The sequence below is a fragment of the Oryctolagus cuniculus genome, chromosome 14 (assembly GCF_964237555.1).
Source record: "Oryctolagus cuniculus chromosome 14, mOryCun1.1, whole genome shotgun sequence".
In the NCBI taxonomy this organism is placed as follows: domain Eukaryota; kingdom Metazoa; phylum Chordata; class Mammalia; order Lagomorpha; family Leporidae; genus Oryctolagus; species Oryctolagus cuniculus.
Genome location: NC_091445.1, coordinates 61,742,543 through 61,762,421, shown reverse-complemented (window position 1 = coordinate 61,762,421; position 19,879 = coordinate 61,742,543). Strand labels below are relative to the sequence as shown.

General features: G+C 40.0%; 2 protein-coding genes across 8 annotated transcripts in view; one reads left to right on the top strand and one right to left on the bottom strand.

The window, feature by feature from the left end:
• NADK2 (NAD kinase 2, mitochondrial) overlaps nt 1–10,632 on the top strand; it is a 53,375-nt gene extending 42,743 nt beyond the window's left edge. For all 4 annotated transcript variants that reach the window (XM_070056640.1, XM_070056641.1, XM_051853830.2 and 1 more), the window contains 2 exons: nt 2,801–2,924; nt 8,504–10,632. In XM_070056640.1, the coding sequence (XP_069912741.1) occupies nt 2,801–2,924; nt 8,504–8,642 (263 nt within the window). In that variant the 3' untranslated portion in view covers nt 8,643–10,632. The remainder of the gene's footprint in view (nt 1–2,800; nt 2,925–8,503) is intronic.
• Nucleotides 1–19,879, bottom strand: part of SKP2 (S-phase kinase associated protein 2) — a 62,207-nt gene that overhangs the window by 13,200 nt on the left and 29,128 nt on the right. For 2 of the 4 annotated variants that reach the window (XM_002713966.5, XM_017344679.3), the window contains exon 10: nt 13,576–15,433. The exons of 1 other annotated variant lie outside the window; for it this stretch is intronic. In XM_002713966.5, the coding sequence (XP_002714012.1) occupies nt 15,220–15,433 (214 nt within the window). In that variant the 3' untranslated portion in view covers nt 13,576–15,219. Of the gene's footprint in view, nt 1–13,575; nt 19,452–19,879 lie in introns of those variants that run through there. One more of the 4 variants, XM_070056642.1, reaches the window with a different exon arrangement.

Below are 19,879 nucleotides of genomic sequence, written 5' to 3'. Positions count from 1 at the left end.
ACTTCCATCTCTTCACAAGATTACATTTTATCAAAGCAATGTAAATGGTAGAAAACAGGGTGGACATTGTAGCACAGTGGGTAAACCTGCCGCCTACAATGCTGGCATCCCATATGGGTGCCGGTTCAAGTCGCAGCTGTTCCACCTCCGATCCAGATCACTGCTAATACACCTGGGAAACTAGCAGAAGATGGCCCAAGTGTTTAGACCCCTGCACCCACATGGGAGACCCAGATGAAGCTTTTGGCTTTGGCCTGGCCCAGCCCTGGCTTTTGTGGCCTTTTTGGGATTGAACCAGCAGGTGGAAGATCTCTCTGTTTCTCCTTCTTTCTGTCTCTATAATTTTTCCTTTCAAATAAATAAATCTTTATTGAAAAACAGATATCAGAAAAGTTTCCCTGAATCTAGAAGATGAAACATTTAAATATAGAACCAACAATATTTTAAATAAAAGACATAGAAATTCACAAGTTTCATTAATTGATTCAGTTCTCAAGTAACTAATTTTTGTCTTGTTTGATCTCTGTTCTTTAAGCAGTCAGAAAGTTGTTTTCAAGAATGTTTATTAGAATCTTTTCTGTGAATTGAATTGCAAATATTTCCGAGAAGAATCAGAACTATGGATAACAAAAGACTTAAAAATGGTTGTGGTTAAAATTGTAACAATGACAAATAGAGTCAGTTATGTTCATTGCATACAGCATTGTAGAAAGCACCTGTGGAATAGCAGGTAAAGCCACTGCCTGCCATGCTGGCATCTCATATGGGCACCGGTTCAAGTCCCGGCTGCTTCACTTCCAGTCCAGCTCCCTGCTGATGGCCTTGGAATAGCAACGGAAGGTGGCTCAAGTGTTTGGACCCTGCCATCCACATGGAAGACCAGGAAGAAGTTTGTGGCTCCTGGCTTAGGCCTGGCCCAGCCCTGGCCATTGTGGCCATCTGGGGAGTGAGCCAGTGGAAGGAAGATCTCTCTCTTCATCTGTCTTTCCCTTTCTCTCTGTAACTCTGACTTTCAAATAATAAATAAATCTTAAAAAAAAAAAAGATATTATTTAAGGAGAGATGAAGTGGCTGGGCCTGGGCTGACCATCCATGCTGGCAAGGAGGATTGAGGACTGAGAGGTAGATTCTGAGAAAGCCAAAGGGCAGAGTGAATATGTGACCCCCATGTCTACCAAGAACTCCATTTTGTTACATGCTACACCCTTGGTGACCAGAGGCTCAGCCATGAAGATGGGGAAGCTAGCAGCTGCTGGGCTCTTTTCAAGATAACAATCTTAACTCTTCTAGGATTCAGCTTTCCCAAGTAGTCAGAACTTGAAGACAGCAGAGAGCACAAGAAATTACCTACAAGATAGTGACAGGGAGGTCAAGCTGGAAGACAGTGCTATAGCTCTGTTAAAGGGCCAGGCCTCCCATTTTATACTGAGGCTAGACAGAGGAAACTAGATACTCCTTTTTCAGGGTCTGGGCATCAAACGGAACCCAGTTAAGGTGAGTGTACTCACTCCTGACATGTCAGGTCTTTTAGCCCAAGACAGTTCTGAACAGGGTAGTTAGCTGAAAAGGAGGGAAGGTGGTAGGCTTTCCACTTTTGTGAAGGACAAAGGGAACCTGTTAAGATGGACTGGAGTGAGTCCTCACCCCTAAGGTTGACAAGTCCCAAACATCCAGGAATGAGGTCATTTCAATTATACCAGGAAATGGCCCTGGCCAGACACTATCAGTTGTCCCCACTCTGGTAAGCTGTCCCCCGAGGAACAGAGTTAGAACACACAGAAGTGTAGTCCTCACCCTTAAGGGCAATAGGTACTAAGTATCTTAGAATGGGGGCCTTTCCGTTGCACCAGAGACTAGCCCTGGGAGAATCGGCCTGATTGGGAATTGTCAGTTGTCCTCCCTGTGCAGTCAAGCTATTCCCTGGGAACTAGAGATAGAGAAAGGAGGACTAAGAATGGTCAAGGGGCCTACAGTGTGTGGATTTGTCTGGACGTATTGCTGCTGCCTATTGCATCACACATGGGACACTGGCTCCAGTTCCTGTGGCCATCAGGTGCCATGGGAAGCACCGATCGAGGCCAGTGTTGTGGGTGGTGACAGAATTTGTCAGAGCAGAGTGAGCAGAGTTAGGTTTACCCACTGCAGGGCAGGACAGCTAGAAATGGTCTGTTGCAACATGCTCTGCAATCTAAGAGGCTTACTTAACAGTGTTCTGAGTCATGGCATCGAAGATGTCATGGGTAATGGCTGGCTTGCCTGAGTGATGAATGACTAGACAAAAGTAGGGATAGTTGGTCGGCGCCGCGGCTCACTAGGCTAATCCTCCACCTTGCGGCGTCGGCACACCGGGTTCTAGTCCCGGTCGGGGCGCCGGATTCTGTCCCGGTTGCCCCTCTTCCAGGCCAGCTCTCTGCTGTGGGTGGGAAGTGCAGTGGAGGATGGCCCAAGTGCTTGGGCCCTGCACCCCATGGGAGACCAGGAGAAGCACCTGGCTCCTGGCTTCGGATCAGCGTGGTGCGCCGCGACGGCCATTGGAGGGTGAACCAACGTCAAAGGAAGACTTTTCTCTCTGTCTCTCTCTCTCACTGTCCACTCTGCCTGTCAAAATAAATAAATAAATAAATAAAGGTAGGGATAGTTAGGTGAAGTTTATTAAAGTACTTTCCAAGAGGGGAATAGGCTGATTGGGAGAGAATCTGACCTGGACCATATTTGCTTTTAAGTTGGGGATAGTATCTAGCTTATGGAAGTGATTGTCCTTAATTGAATGTGCTAATTCTGGTGTTTTTTTTCTTTATAGTAACAAATGAATATAATGAATCCCTGCTCTACAGTCCAGAAGAACCAAAAATACTTTTCAGTATTCGAGAACCAATAGCAAACAGGGTTTTCTCAAGCAGTCGTCAGCGTTGTTTCTCCTCAAAGTAAGCATCCAGAGTCCTACTTGTGACTGTCCTTAGCAACCCTCCTTTTAAAATTTTATTTATTTATTTATTTGAGAGGCAAAGTTACAGATAGAGAGGGAAAGACAGAACTGTCTTCCATCCATTGGTTCACTCCCCAAATAGCTGCCGAGGCCGGAGCTGGGCTGATCCGAAGCCAGGAGCCAGGAGCTTCTTCCAGGTCTCCCACGCGGGTGCAGGGGCCCAAGCACTTGGGCCATCTTCCGCTGCATCCCAGGCACATTAGCAGGGAGCTGAGTTGGAAGAGGAGCAGCCAGGACACAATTCAGTGCCCAAATGATATGCTGGCATGGCAGGCAGAAGCGTAGCCTACTCACCACAGTGCTGGCCCCGTCCTCAGCCCTTTTACTCATTGAAAAGCGCACTTGGTTTTAAGACCATATAATTTTATTAAATTCACTCACTCAAACTTAATCTGTCAGGAAAAGTAGAAACTGTGAAAATAATGAGGTATCATGCTAACGTGGCAAAGATGCCGTTCTCTTTCAAACTTATTATGCCATTTTAGATAAACTTAAGGGATATAGCTACATAATTGAGGATATTAACATGTTTTTTATTTAAAAAATGTTTTTCGGTTCTATTTGAAAGGAGGAGTTACAAAGAGAGACGGGTAGAGACAGATATCTTCTATCCACTGGTTCACTACTCAGATGGCCACAAAAGCCAGGGCTGGGCCAGGATGAAGTTAGGAGCCTGGAACTTTATGTGGTGATGTGAGTGAGGGGACCCAAGAACTTGAGCTATCTTCTGTTGCTTTTCCCAGGTTGTTAGCAGGGAGTTGGATTAGAAGTAGAGCAGCAAAGCTCCAACTTGCACTCTTAAGGAATGCCAGCAGGGGGCTGGCACTGTGCCTTGACCTGAAGTGCCAGCATCCCATATGGGCGCTGGTTCAAGACCCGGCTGCTCCACTTCCCATCCAGCTCTATGCCATGGCCTGGGAAAGCAGTAGATGATGGTCCAAATCTTTGAGCCCCTGCACCCTGTGTGGGAGACCCAGAAGAAACTCCTGGCTCCTAGTTTCAGATTGGTGCAGCTCCGGCTATTGCAGCCAATTGGGGAGTGAACCATCGGATGGAAGACACCCCCCCCCCCCGCCCACCTCTCTCCCCTCTGTGTATCTCTGACTTTTCAAATAAAAAATAAATAAATCTTTAAAAAAAAAAAAAAAAAAGAATGCCAGAATGGCATGCAGTGGCTTAGCCTACCTGTCCACAATGCTGACCCTTTAACTTGGTTTTTTTTTTAAAGTGTCAACACACAGTAAGATCAAATCAATCATTTTAATAGAAAACAGCTTTTTTAAAAAAATATTTATTTATTTGAAAGTCAGAGTTACACAGAGAGGAGAGGCAGAGAGAGGTCTTCCATCCACTGGTTCACTCCCCAATTGGATGCAATGGCCTGAGCTGTGCCGATGCGAAGCCAGGAGCCAGGAGCTTCTTCCGGGTCTCCCATGAGGGTGCAGGGGCCCAAGGACTTGGGCCATCTTCTGCTGCTTTCCTGGGCCATAGCAGAGGGCTGGATGGAAAGTGAGCAGCCGGGTCTTGAACCGGCGCCCATATGGGATGCGGTTGCTTCAGGCCAGGGCATTAAGCCATTGCGCCACAGTACTGACCCCAAAAAGCAACTTTTCACATCAAGTATGGAATAACTGCAGGATAAATATTTCTACAAAACTTGAGTTTTGAGGTATATATTTAGCCTAGCACTTAAGATGCTCTTGTCCCATATCAAAATAGGTGAGTTTCATACCATCTGTGGCTCCTGTCTCCAGCTTGTTGCTAATGCCAACCCTGGGAGGAAGCAGTGATGGCACCAGTGATTGGGTTCCTGCTACCCACAAAGTGGATTCAGTTCCTAGCTCCTGGCCTAGTCTTGGCCACTGAAGGCCTTATGGGGAGTGAACCAGCAGATAGGAGCATCCTCTTTCTGTCTCTTTCTGCCTTTCAAGTACATAAATGAAAATAAAAAACAAACTTAAGTTGTTTAGCGGTAAAATAAACCTTACAGTAGGATTCATTTATTTTTATTTTTCCCTAAAAGTGACCTGCCCTTTCTGTTGGATTTTCTTCAGCCAGTTTTTTTCAGAGGGGAGTATATATCAAAACAAATTTGGTATTTTATAAAGGTTGTTCAATTTTCCAAATGAACAAGAAAACCTATAATTATGAGAAAATGTTGTCTATCTCATGGCAACCAAAACAATAGTTTAATTACAAATGGGTATCTCTGGCTGTATTTTCTTTTTATGAACTTAGAGTTTTTCTTTTTCTAGGAAAGACACTAAAAACTCAGCTTAAAATTCACTTTACTCATTTGTGAGTTAATTTTAATCAACAAGTCTATATTCAGTTTGGCTGAGACTCTAAAATTTTTTTTTCTTTTAACATTTAAAAATATTTTGCTTTTTAATGAAAATTATTTCAGAGATAGACAAGGGTACTTCAAAAAATTCATGCAGAATGGAATTAAAAGATAAGTTTATTTTGAAATCATGCATAGTTTTTTCATAATATATATTTTCTATGAATTTTGTATTTAAATATTTGCTATAAATAGAATAACTTCATGACTAAGGCAGATCAAAAGGCTTTTTAAAATATGTCTTAAAAAGTACTTTAACAATAAAAGATTGAAAATTTGAATGATCAGTTATCAATTCACTAGAGTCAATAACTTCTAATAATTAAAAAATTTTTTAAACAAAAAAGGTAAAATGAGGTTTACAATACCTGTATCCAGCAATGGGCTGATAAAATATATTATACATATTGAGCACTCCTAATCTGAAAATCTGAAATACTGAATGCTCTAGTATTCAACATTTTGTGAGCTTTATGTGAAGCTACAAGTAGAAAATTCCATTACCTGACCTTATGACAGGTTATAGTCAAAATGCAGGCCCACTAAAAATATTGTATAGTGCTAGGTATTTAGCATAGTTGTTAAAGTGATGGTAGAAATGTTTGTGTTTCACATTGAAGTGTGTGGGTTTGATGCCTGGCTGCAGCTCCTGACTTTGTCTTCCTGCTGATCCAGACACTGGGAGTCAGCTATGATGGCTTAGATGATTGGGCTCCTGACTTCTGGCTTCGCCTTGGCACAGCCACAGCTCCAGATGTTTGGGAATGAATCAGTGGGTGGGAGCTGTCTTTCTCTATCTCTGTCCCTCTACCTCTCAATTATATAGATTAAGATTAAAAGAAAATAAAAATGATGTAAAATTATCTTTAGGCTACATGTTAACATATAAATGAAACATAAATGAATTTTACATTTATACTAGGTCCTATCCAAGATAACCCATGATGTTTATGCATATATTCCAAAATTAGGAAAAATTTGAAATCTAAAACGGTTCTTGTCCCAAGAGTTTTGGGTAAGGCATACTCAACTTGTACATAAACATTCCTACAAATCATCCAAAAAAAAAAAAAAAAAAAAGCACAAGTAACCCAATAGAAAAATGGTCAGAAGTCTTAGGCATTTCACAAAAGAGGATATCCTATCCAGATGGTCAGTAATCACAGGAAAGAGGAACTCAGCCTTCTATTTTCTGGGAAATAAAAAAGCTATAAAATGTGATACCATATATAACCATTAGAATAGTTAGAATGCCACTTATTGGCAAGGAGGAGTGACTGGAACTTTCATATACTACTGTTTGGGATGTATAGCTGGGAAAATTGTTAGGCAGTTACCTACCAGATCTGAACATAGCATACACGATGAACCAATAATTCCATTCCAAGGTATAGGACCAATAGAAATTAGTGCATCAAAGACATACTCAAGAATTTGATAGCAGTGCTGTCCCACAATAGCCTAAACTCCGAGAGAGAGAGACAGAGAGAAAGGTCTTCCTTTTGCCGTTGGTTCACCCTCCAATGGCCGCCGCGGCCAGCGCGCTGCGGCCGGCGCACCGCGCTGATCCGATGGCAGGAGCCAGGATCCAGGTGCTTTTCCTGGTCTCCCATGGGGTGCAGGGCCCAAGCACCTGGGCCATCCTCCACTGCACTCCTGGGCCACAGCAGAGAGCTGGCCTGGAAGAGGGGCAACCGGGACAGAATCCGGCACCCCGACCGGGACTAGAACCCGGTGTGCCGGCGCCGCTAGGCGGAGGATTAGCCTAGTGAGCCGCGGCGCCGGCCAATTTTGGTGTTTTTAAACAATGGAAGTATTTTCACGCGGCAGTGGAAATGAACACAGTACTACTACATACAATATTGTGGATGAATTTGACAAACATACTATTGCACAAAAGAAGTCACACAGTGCTGTACATATTCTTAAATTTATATAAAGTTTAAGAACAGACAACCCTGTCACTCTGGTGGTACCAGAAATCAGGATATTGTATGTGCTTGGGAAGGACAGAGCGGGGGTAGCAACTGGGAGAGGGCAGTGAGAGGGCTTCTGGCCCTCTGTGTGACACTGACTTGGGTGATACTTAGGAAAGGTGTTCTCTGACTTTACACTCATCATTTGTGCCTCTTCTGTGTATGTGCTGTTCTTAAGTAAAAATTTTACATGAAAATCATAGTCTTGGGGCAGGAGTTGTGTGCACTAGGTTGAGCCTCTGCTTGGGACACCCGCATTCCATATTGAGGTACCTGAGATTGAGTCACACTTTCTGTTCTGATCCAGCTTTCTGCTAATGCAGAACTTGGGAGGCAACAGAGGATGGCTCAAATACTTGGGCCCAGGGGCCCATGTCAGAGACTTGGATTGAGTTATGGGCTCCTGGCTTTAGCCTAGCCCAGCCTTGGGTGTTGTGAGCATTTGGAGAGTAAGCCAGTGAATGGGAGCTAGATATCTGTATCTCTATGACTCTGCCTTTCAAAAATAATTTTTTTTTTTTTTTTTTTTGGACAGGCAGAGTTAGTGAGAGAGACAGAGAGAAAGGTCTTCCTTCCGTTGTTTCACCCCCAAAATGGCCGCTACGGCCGGCTCGCTGTGCCGATCCGAAGCCAGGAGCCAGGTGCTTCTCCTGGTCTCCCGTGTGGGTGCAGGGCCCAAGCACCTGGGCCATTCTCCACTGCCTTCCTGGGCCACAGCAGAGAGCTGGTCTGGAAGAGGAGCAACCAGGACAGAACCGGCGCCCCAACCGGGACTAGAACCCAGGGTACTGGCGCCGCAGGCAGAGGATTAGCCTAGTGAGCCACGGTGCTAGCCAAAAAAAAAAAAAAAAAAAATTTTTTTTTTTTAAGTTAAGGAAAACATTCTTGCTCAACACTTAAAAATACTTGTAAGGGTTGTAACTCAACAGTCAAATGAAAATAGCTTGTGAGTTCCATCAAGTCTGTACTTAATAACTAATAGATATTTGAATGATGCTATTCTGTGCATTTAAATTGAGACTTTTATAATGTACCCAGTGTTGTCATAGTCACTGATTCTCATACTACAGAGGAACTTGATTTTAAAATTCAAGGCTAAATGGCCTGTCAATTTAGATACAAATCCAAGATATTAAACTATTAAGTATGGCTAATAGAAAACTACTGATATTTAAAGAGATATTTCCTTTGGCTTAGGGTTTGTGTTCGTTCTCGTTGTTGGGATGCCTGTATGGTGGTGGATGGAGGAACTTCTTTTGAGTTTAATGATGGTGCAATTGCTTCAATGACAATCAATAAAGAAGATGAGCTTCGAACTGTGCTTCTAGAACAATGAAGGATTTCCTCGGATGGCAGATTTTGATTACTGGAAAAGTATTTTTATTGCAGAAAGAGATTACTAGTCAGAAAGTACATTTTTGGTTATAGTTGAGACTGGTTGCCCCTCTGGGCACAAAGATAACAAAAAAATTGAGGTTTGCATTCTTCGGTTGAATTCAGATGGAAAAGATGTTCATAGTGTAAGAAAATGGATGGACTAAATGGATTAGAATTGGTAACAGTGAAATTTCTATATTGCTTATATTTGGTAACCAAGAGTATTGATATCTCTGAAATTTAGAGGCAGGCTTAAATAAAGTATTGAACATTTAGGATTTGAAATTTAAATGTCCAAGTGTTTTTTTCCTTCCCTTTCTTCTTTTGTGGAATTGGTCAGCTGAAATGCATATCACTTGCTTAGTGCTTATTTTTTATGATACCTAAAAATCAAGATTTTAAAAAGTTTTATGGTGATGGAGAATTTTGATAAAACCTGACATTGACCTAATTGAAACAGGTAAATATGTTTTTATATGTGCTGAGAATTTTCTAATTTCAGAACATATTGATGTTGATACAAGTCTATTGATTTGAAAATTATAGTCATTTTTGAAATTGTTTACAAGTGAATGTTTAATTTGACTCTCATTCTGGTGAATTTCAACAATGCTGGGTGAAATGAATTAGGACAAAATCATGATGCTACAGATATATTTCTTATCCAGTAGCTGTTTAAGGTCAGACAAGTTTTATAAAAAATGGCTTGAGTCCAATAGGTTTCTTCCATCTTTAAAACTCTCTAACATGGATTCAAGGATGAACTAATTATAATTAGACCTATTCTATTAGGAGTTTATAAATTCTTTTAAAAAGTATTTTTAGCTTGTTTTAGAAGTCAGAATGAGAATGAACTTTTTAGTAAACATGTAAAACAGTAGTTTTGGAATTGCCCTACTTAGTGAGATGGTTTTCACTTAGCTAATATTCTAAATTTTCACATAATAGCTTTGTAAGATAAAATGTTACAGCTTTCATTTTCCCTCCATTGTAAGAATTCCTTTATTTTTGGAGGAAATTATTTTTATTGAATTACTGATCTACTTATAATAAGTAATCCTAGAATCTTCACAGAAAGCTCCTAGAAGTATTGCTGCATAATAAAACAGTTGATGTGCTCATGCCATTTACTCAGAGTTGAATGCTTTTTTCATTTGCTGGTGAAAATTTTGTTCAGTTATTGACACATTGCACAACCCCTATGTGCCATGTACTACAATGTAAGGTGCTGGATATACAGTGATGAATGAAACAGACTATCCTTGTAGAATGTGAGTGTAGTTAAGCTTGGAAGTAAATTCTGTGAAAGCTAGAATGTATAGTCAAATTGACTACGTTGAGTTTGCAGACATTGATTGTATTGCTCTTATCAAAAACTTTTAAAATGAATGTTAATGTAGAAAGGCAATTTGGGTTCAGATGTATATCCAGGAGAATGTTTTCTTAATTAAAAGTATCTACATAGACACTCGTTGCAAGGTATTTACCCGGTGCATCAGACAGAAGTAAAAACAGTGTTTTCCCAAGCTGGTTCAAATTTCTGGTTTGACTTTTAAGTGATATATCTATGTAAGATACTTTTTTTTTTTAACAAAGTAGTTAAGTTCCACATAAAAGAAACAGGTTTAAAGTACTTTCTTGGGAAAAAAAAATGCCAACTGCATCTTTAATATCTGAAGGCAATCTGATTGTTCAGATGCTACCATAGCGCTGTTAATATGTAACATTAATAGGTAACCTGCTGTGTAAAGTTTTTCATCAGCCAAATTCTGAAGGGTTTTAAAAGTACTGAATGTGTTCCATTTGCAGTCTAACATTTCTTCCACTCTGTGGCGGGGGTTTATTTGTAAGAGAAGAGTTGCAAAAGATTTAGAATAGCAAAAATGTTTTTATGAATGAGTTAACCTTTTTAATGGCAACTATATGTGAATAAAAGTAAACTATTGTTACCTCTTTTCATTTTATTTATTTCCTTAACTCTTGAGGGGTCATATTTGAAAACTGTTTGCCAAAATGTTGTGTTTCAAAAGTCTTGATGTATTGCTCCGTGCTCTGTCAAGTTCATTCACTGCTAATACATGACACAGAATAGAATGATTTGGTATTTTAATCAGAGGGTAAAGTGCTTATCTGGTAAGTGTATTTATATTTATGGCCCCAATACATCATGCATATATCACGTTTTACTAAATATTTAGCCTTCATGTGCAATTTTCATGACTTCATTTTAAAGTAAGCAGATAAAGCCAGTTAAAATTTTTATTACAAAATATTCATTTGAGTTGAAAAAGGCATCTAACATAAATCTAAAGTATATTATTGCTCATCCATGAAAGGATTGTCAATTTACAATATAATCACTAAAAAAATTGATTTTAGTTTGCTGATACATTATTTGCATCCTTAAGCTTAAGGATATTGTCTGTGAAGACAGATGTACAAAAACACGATCTCAGGAATAATTGATAACACCTACATAAATAAAGTATGTCAGTGTATGTTTATAGTAAGGGGATAAGATCAAATGTACTGTAGCTGAGCTGAAGAGTTATTTTTTCAAATATTTTATTCACTTTAACATAAATATTCATGAAGGATTGGGGGTATAACTTGGTGATGACAAGGTTTATTAAGTCTTCTACATCAAAGAAGTTATGACTTTAAGTTTTATGGCTTCAAGACACATTTTTAAGAAAATTACTGACTAAACAGGAGCTAGAGATAGAAAAGATGTTCATCTGAATGTCTTAACTATGGTGATTTTAGTGCTCAAAAAGTATAATTCAGATATCTTGGTATTCATTTTGAAAAATATAAAAATGTCAGCATTTAATATTTAGACTCACTAAAATATAAAACCTCATATTAAAACAAGCCTATAAAGTAAGCTTAGTATAGGCTGTTTGGGCTTTGACCTGTGTTGAGTTAGCCTCTTGATGAAGACAACATTGTGCCTTTCGGTGATGTTCGGCCAGGTAGGGAGGCAAAGAAGAGTGGTAAGGAAAAAGGAAAGTTGGTGTCTTTTTGCTTATTCCAGGGTTAGAGTACCCAGTGAGAAGGGATTTCTTTCTAGTCGCCTAGTTCCTGAACTACTTCTCTTCCTCATGTGTTCTGTACCTTCCTACGTGCTATTACTCAAACACAGAATCTTCTACTTTGTAGATGATCTGTTAAGTGATGAATTACAGTTGCAAGCACAATATTCATGGATAAAAACATTTATAAAATTTACACTTGACCAGAGTGTCCCTACATGTTTCCAACTTTTATTTAGGGTGTGGGGATGGTTAGCAGCATCCTTAGCCTTTACCAGCCAAATGCTAGCCAGAAACACTTCTTGTTACAACCAAAATGGTCTTCAGATGTCACTTGAGGGGCAAAAGTCACCCCTGGTGTGGTTTTGGCTGTTAACAGGTTATGGAAATAGGGACCTGTTAAACATCACTCCAGGGATGACATCAGCAAACTCCAGAAAGTGGAACATAGAACAAAGGATCTAATTTCTTCACTAAATAAATTGCAAAGAAAGTGAATCCCAAGATTAGTAGAGAATGTCAAGCAATGTGTGGACCATGTTCAGAGCTTGATGGAAATACATTCTTTGAAGTTCATAGATACAATTTTATCTGTTCTCTTTATGTTACTATCATATTAACATGAGAACTGTGTTACGCATTTTTTTGTGACTCTGAGAATCTAATGTATTAATTCCTTAAAAAACAAATCCATGATAAAAAATACTTGAGACAACTAGTCAGTTTTCAACACAAACCTAACAAAGTTTCAGAATTAATTTAGGATTCTTACCTCTTAGAGCTAGATACAGAAACATGTAGGTAATTGTAGATCTGGGTTTTGCTTCACAACAAATACCCTGCATGTGGGGGAAAGGGTGGATGGTTGGAAGATCTTGGATAAAGGGAAACTGGCCATAAATTAATGACTGTTGAAATCAGATTATGAGCCTATACCTGTATTTCACATTTTTCATCCTTGAAAACAAAAGGCATAGTTGTGATAAGGGAAAAGAATCAAAAACTTGATAAGTTCAAAAGGAATTCCTGGAAGACTTCTGGGCATTAAAAATAACTTCAGATAACCGAGTAACGGTAAAATACATGGGATAAGCTGATGAAGTCTATTTAAAATGTATTACTAGTTAGGGCCAGTGTTGTGCTGTAGCAGGTTAAGCCACTGCTTGTGATGTTGTCATCCCATATCCAAGTGCCAGTTCAAGTCCTAGCTACTCTGCTTCTGACGGAACTCCCTGCTAATGTGCCTGGAATGTACAGAAGATAGCCCAAGTGCTTCAACCCCCGCTACCCACGTAGGAGAGCCCAGAAGTTCCAGACTTTGGCTTCAGCCTGTCCCAGCCCCTGCATTGCCATCATCTTGGGAGTGAACCAGCAGCTGGAAGATCTGTTTCTGCCCCTCCCCCTTTCTTCCATTCTTCCTTTAAAACAAGCAAAACCTTAAAAACAAGTGTTATTAGCTGAGAGTACTTGACTTTCACATTAATCACTGAAATTGAAATATTTCATAAATAAGTTACCTGTGGAATTTTAAAAGGATAAGCATGTAAATGGTTACTTCAAGAAATTCATGGAAAATGCACACCATGAATTATGCATAGATCAACATTTTTTGCATCAAAATAAAATCCTTGAATCTCATATCCCATGAACTTTTGAAGTGCCCTCATATGTAGCACCTTTTCAAAGTGCACTGTAATCCATCAGTATGACAAGCATACAAAGTATATGGGTCAACAGGATTATCTCAGGCTCCCTTTAGAAGGGTCTATTCAGAGGCTGTTGAGCACAGGGCAAACCACACTGAATGCTAGCTGATTTTAACCACACTGTTAAGGATAAAAGGATACAACTCAGCACTGACTTTTATAAAAATGTGTTTTATTTTAATACAAGTCTATAAAAGTAGAAATCACATACAAAAATACAGATTACTCTGACATGTTGGCAAACTAGCTTATGGCTGGACTTGAGTTTGAAGTATAGGCACTGTTACTGGGGGCATCTGGAAGTCAACGTCCAACCAGATCCTGTCACCAGCCCTTGTCACTAATCTGTAAACAATAATTTCAAGTAGTATTTAGCACTTTTGAACTACTAAGAAATTGAAGCATACTCATTTCCTGTGTAGCACTACTTTAAAATGTTCTTCCTTAGGTCTGAGCAGATAAGGGCACTTCATACTACTATTTCTAACATTTAAAAAGCTGGATTTAAAAAAGTGAACAGAAATGATGGTTTTTGGCACTTCCATTGCATTTTTCACATATGGGGAGGTCATCTGTTAATTTTTTGTGATTTTCAAGAAGCAGAATTTGATCTTTTTGTTTCTTTGTACCTGTTTTTCAATTTTTGAAATCACTGATTTTTTTTTTTCCAACACCTGAGTCTGAACTCTTACGCAGGTGCAAGTAGTGCTTACTGCTCTGAAACGGTATGGCACGTTTCTGCTCTAATGTGTATTTCTGATTTACAGGAACATGCAGTTCTTACAGAACTTTAGGTCCAATAACCTTATAAAGTAGATAGTTTCAAACAAATACTACAAAGGACCATTAGAAAAAAAGACAAAATACGTGATTCCAGAGTAATATAAAAATAATCTCAAGAACCTCAACACTAAAGGAAAATAGCAGACAACTTCAGAATTCTTCCATTGAGCTTTTCAAGAATAGAGACTGGTTAATACCGTTCTAAAAGCAAGTCATTTTAAAAGCAGAACAACTCATATTCACATAATTTGATTACCAAGTTAGAAAACCACAATTATATTTCCTTACCTAATTTAGTATTCTGGGAATTTAGTATCTTAACATTAAAGGATACTTCAAATTAATCTGATGTAGAAAATGTCTCTTGAACTTTCAAATCCTATATTGGTTCTGCATTTCTGGTGAGTTCTATTTTGTTTTTTAAGTTTTAAGGTGAATTACATGGGGCTTTTTTTTTTTTGTATTAACCTAATTTCAAATCTAAAGGCTGAGTTGAAATGCATTCTTCTTCTTTTTTTTTAATCCCTAAAAGAGATTGCCTCAAAGGCTACCATCCCGATTCTGGTCAGCCCATAATACAATTAGCTTATTGTTCTTTCAAGCTACATCTTATAAAGCAATGCTGAAAAATTAAATAGATAAAAAGTTTACCATGTAGACTATAAAAACTGCCAATAGTGATTTTAAAACTTGCTTCTAAATAGACTAACACAAGGGCACTTGAAGAGGTGGCTCAAATTTTGCTCTTTTCAGGTATCTTGAAATTATAGGCTCATTTTCCTAACATTTGAAAAGGCCTACAACTTAGGCTCAGAAGAGCACAGCACTAACAGAAGCTTCTATAGTCTTTTCAGGAAAGCAGTACTTCCCATTTCCCTCTCAAATCGCTAATATACTTGCAGAATGAAGCAAAGGGAAAGCTAAGACTAAAACTAGCTGAGTGCCCCTGCGATTGGGCGTCCTTCCTATTTTCCCTGTTCCAAAGAAGATACTGTATCCTGCAATAAATACTTCATAGACAACTGGGTTTCTGCAGTGTCAGTCGGCATTTGATGCCCCATATCTCCTGGTTCTTTTTGTTGCCAATAGTTGGCCTGGCAATGGTGGTAAAATGGGAGCAATTAATCTGTAGATGAGGAAGGGCTTCCCTTAGCAGTTGGAGGGTTCCGTCTGGCACGATTCCGAAAACTTGTAGTGTTTTTAGCGTGGGAATTTCTCCAAGTTCACTGGAAAGGAAGAAAGAGAAGTTCAGAGTAGCAGTATCTAAGGAGCCACTCTGACTAAACATGTGACCCAATTTTTACAATTTGTATCACAAAGTGCAACTTGAAACTATTTGCAATAAATGACCAGAGAGGAGAGCACAGGGAAATGGCACTGCAAAGCGCAGGCTGTACGGCCTCAGCAGCCTGGCCTGGGGAGACGCACCGGCACACTTGCTTGAATGAGGCTCCTGACAGCCTTAGAAACTGAGGATTACTGAAAATCCGACTGCATTTGCTTCCAGTCTCCATTTTACAGTTACAGGGATCTGTGCATGGGGTAACCGTGCTGTGGGAAAAGACTAACAAGCTCTTGAGGGTTAAAGTCAATGTTTTCCTGTGGCAACACTGAAATGACGCCAGTTACATGCAGTCTGAGCATATGGACATGAGCTTCATTGAAACTAGGCTCTCTCTCTTAGAAGGAGATGTCAGTGGGTTGATTAAAAAAAAAAAAAGTTTTTATTTTGACAGGCAGAGTGGATAGTGAGAGAGAGAGATCTCAGAGAGAAAGGTCTTCCTTTTGCAGTGGGTTCACCTTCCAATGGCCGCCACGGCTGGCACGCTGATCTGAAGGCAGGAGCTGCTTCTCCTGGTCTCCCATGGGGTGCAGGGCCCAAGCACTTGGGCCATCCTCCACTGCACTCCCGGGCCATAGCAGAGAGCTGGCCTGGAAGGGGGGCAACTGGGACAGAATCCAGCACCCCGACCAGGACTAGAACCCGGTGTGCCGGTGCCGCTAAGTGGAGGATTAGCCTATTGAGCCGCAGCGCCGGCGGATAACTTCTTAATAATGGCTCACCATCACTAAGGCCATCATGTGTGAAGGAACCTACAGTGACTTCCCTAAGATATTTAAGGGTTATATACTTGGGTACACATGGAGAAAAGGGGTGACCAACACGAGTTTGTGGGTGGCAATCTAAATTACTTCTTTTTTTGTCACAGATTTTTGATATTTCACTTTAGGAAAAATAACACTGTTAACTGTGAGATTCTCGTTTACCAAAAAAGGGAGGCTTTCTGCCAGAAATGAATACTTTTTGGTTTTGGTAATGATTCCTCTATGTGCCTAGAAATTCATCTCTCTGATCTGTATTTGCTCCAGGTTGGGACACTCAGTCCAAAGTCTAGGAAAGGGAACATTTATTCTAGAATGTCAACAAAATCCCAAGAAACACATCCATGACCTAAGAGTTAAAAGTATATTTTCACTGTCAATAATTACTTTAAAAAAAACTTTCTTTATAATAACTGTCACCTGGCCTCCAATCAGTCTCCCTTCCAAGCTTATCTCAGATTATGTCATTCACCTGGCCCAAAACCTTTTATGTTCAACTGATCTTAGCATCTTTTATGTTTAATCTGTTCCCCTAGTCTTCCTACTCAAAGTATTTATTCTACATTCCACAAAATCTCTGAAATACCCAAGCTGTTTGATATATGTCATCCAGTACAAAATGATGGATAATTTAGAAGACAAAAGCACTATCAAAATACATATTCTTGTTATTCATGGGACAAGAGGATCTGGAAGTCAGAACAAAAGAAAGGAAAACTGAATCATTTCTGGCCTTAAACTAATATTTGGAATGTGGAAACAAAGAGTGTAAGAGAAAGTTTACAATACAGCGATTATAAGATGACAGCAATCCCGCTCCAACCTCAAATCCCTCTTATGTGAAATTTGAGTAGAGGAGAACCATGGAATAACTGAGAATTCATGTTCTGAGATATCCAAACCAGCCAGATAGTGAGTCACTCTGCAGTGGATAATATTTAGAAGGAGAAACGAAGTGGGATAAGAAAAGGAGGGATGGCAGATGGCAGAGGGGGAAGTGTTCTTGCAAGTGCATCAGGAATAAGATCTAGTGAGGAAGGAAATCACAGCTGACTCTCAGAGCACGCTGGGTGTTAAATGGCAGTGAGGAGCTGTGTAATATGGGTGATGGATAAAGGATCAGTTACCCAGTCAAAAATCCAGAAAGCCTTTAAAATTTGTAGGAGACAACACGACCAAAATGCCACTTGGTATGTACATTATCTAATGACCCAGCAGGATTTGTAAGCATGTCTGAAACTCCAATGGAAGAGAGTGAAAAAGAAGTAAATAGAAGTGAATAGTTTAGGGCAGTTATTTCTCATTTAAGAAGTATAAATGGATTCAGATGTATTATTTTTAATAAAGGGATCACATAAACAAGAATAGTGTCTGCAAATACTAGCTGATAAATCAGAAAGGGAGAGAATGATCCAACATGGGAAGTGAGATACACAGCAGACCCATAGATTGGCAGATGTCCTAAACAGCACTCTGGCCTCAGAATCAGCCCTTAAGGCATGCAGATCCGGCTGAAATGCCCATGAGAGTATTTCAGGCATGGAAAGCCAAGACACTCTGGGGGGAAAAAAAAACCTAAATGAAAGATCTCCACGAGTGAGATCCCAGTGGAAAGAATGGGTCATCAAAGAAGGAGGTACCTTTCTCTGAAGGTACCTCCAGAGTACCTTCAGAGTACCTCTCTCTCCACTTTGACCATGGCCTTGTCTAAAAATGATCAGAGTCAGTGAACTCAGGAGGCTTCCATAGCCTTTGCAGCTCATGACAAGAGCCTAGAATGATTACTGATGCCATAAACAAGAGTGTCAATTTGTTAAGTCAACAACAGGAGTCACTGTGCACTTAATCCTCATGTAGGATCTTTGTCCTTAGTGTGCTGTACATTGAGATTTAATGCTATAACGAGTACTCAAACAGTATATTTCACTTTGTGTTTCTATGGGGGTACAACTGTTGAAATTTTTACTTAATGCATACTAAACTGATCTTCTGTAAAAAAAAAAAAAAATCAATTCCCAACTTGACTCTCACTGGGATTAAACATGACAATAGGTCTGATCTGATTTCATCATCATTTAAAAAATCATCTATTATTTTTCACTTTATGTTTCTGTGTGGGAGCAAACTGTTGAAATCTTTACTTAATGTATACTAAACTGATCTTCTGTATATTAAGAGAATCGAAAATGAATCTTGATGTGAATGGAAGGGGAGAGGGAGTGGGAAAGGGGAGGGTTGCGGGTGGGAGGGACGGTATGGGGGGGAAGCCATTGTAATCCATAAGCTGTACTTTGGAAATTTATATTCATTAAATAAAAGTTTAAAAAAAAAGATATTTATAAACTTACAGGTCTACTTCCTACTTCATCTACATGAGCCCATTTCCTTATAAAATCTGAAATGCCTCAACGACAGATTTTCCTACCAAGGCATTTTTAAGTCTCCTAATCTCTGATCAGGTTACTGTCTCAGCTTAGGTTTCTTACTTGCATGAGAAACAGAATAATTGGAAGAAATTTTAGACGTGAAGAATAGGACCAGTTTAGGAGTAAGAGGCTAAACAGAAGGGATAGGTCTCGGGAAGAAAAGCCTAGGGAGTGCAGTGGAAGATGGCCCAAGTGCTTGGGCCCTGCACCCCATGGGAGACCAGGATAAGTACCTGGCTCCTGCCATCGCCAGCCGCAGCGCGCTGGCCACGGCGGCCATTGGGGGGTGAACCAACGGCAAAGGAAGACCTTTCTCTTTTTCTCTCTCTCACTGTCCACTCTGCCTGTCCAAAAAAAAAAAAAAAAAAAGCCTAGTTTCTCAAGTACTTTAAAATACTAATACAGGAGACAGATACTCAAATTCTATTTTCCTACTTCTAAAGGTGATGAACAGCCTTGAGTTCTTTAGCATAGATGGCTCTCTGGAAATTGTTTTTGAGACATCCTGGAATTTTTACTATGAATTTTTAATGTATCAGCCAGAATGACTTAAGGATAAGCCTCTAAGAAACTCAAATCAAGGATTCAGGATGTAAATTGTTATACTACTAACATAATGGCTAAAAAAACACAGCTTTAAGTTCAAAGACAGCATTTTCTTGTACTCACTTTATTCTGATGGTCTGACTTGCAACTAGCTGGACGCCTAATGCTCCTGTTTTTAAGATAAGACTTTCAGTAATAATAATGCAATGAAGATTCTCACCCAGGTCTGTAACTTCAGACCCACACTCTTCATCACCAATGCACACTGCCTTCAGGGAATACTACTATTATCCCACTGGATAAAAAAATAAACATGGGGGCCGGTGCTGTGGTGTAGTAGGTTAAGCATCCACCTGCAATGCTGGCATCCCATATGGGTGCTGGTTCTGGTCCTGGCTGCTCCACTTCCAATCCAGCTCCCTACTGATGGCCTGGGAAAGCAGTGGAAGATGGCCCAAGTCCTTGGGCCCCTGCACCCACGTGGGAGACCCGGAAGAAGCTCCTGGTTCCTGGCTTCAGCTTGGTGGAGCTCCAGCCATTGTGGCCATTTTGGGAGGGAAACAGCGGTTGGAAGACCTCTCCCTCTGTCTGTCTGTA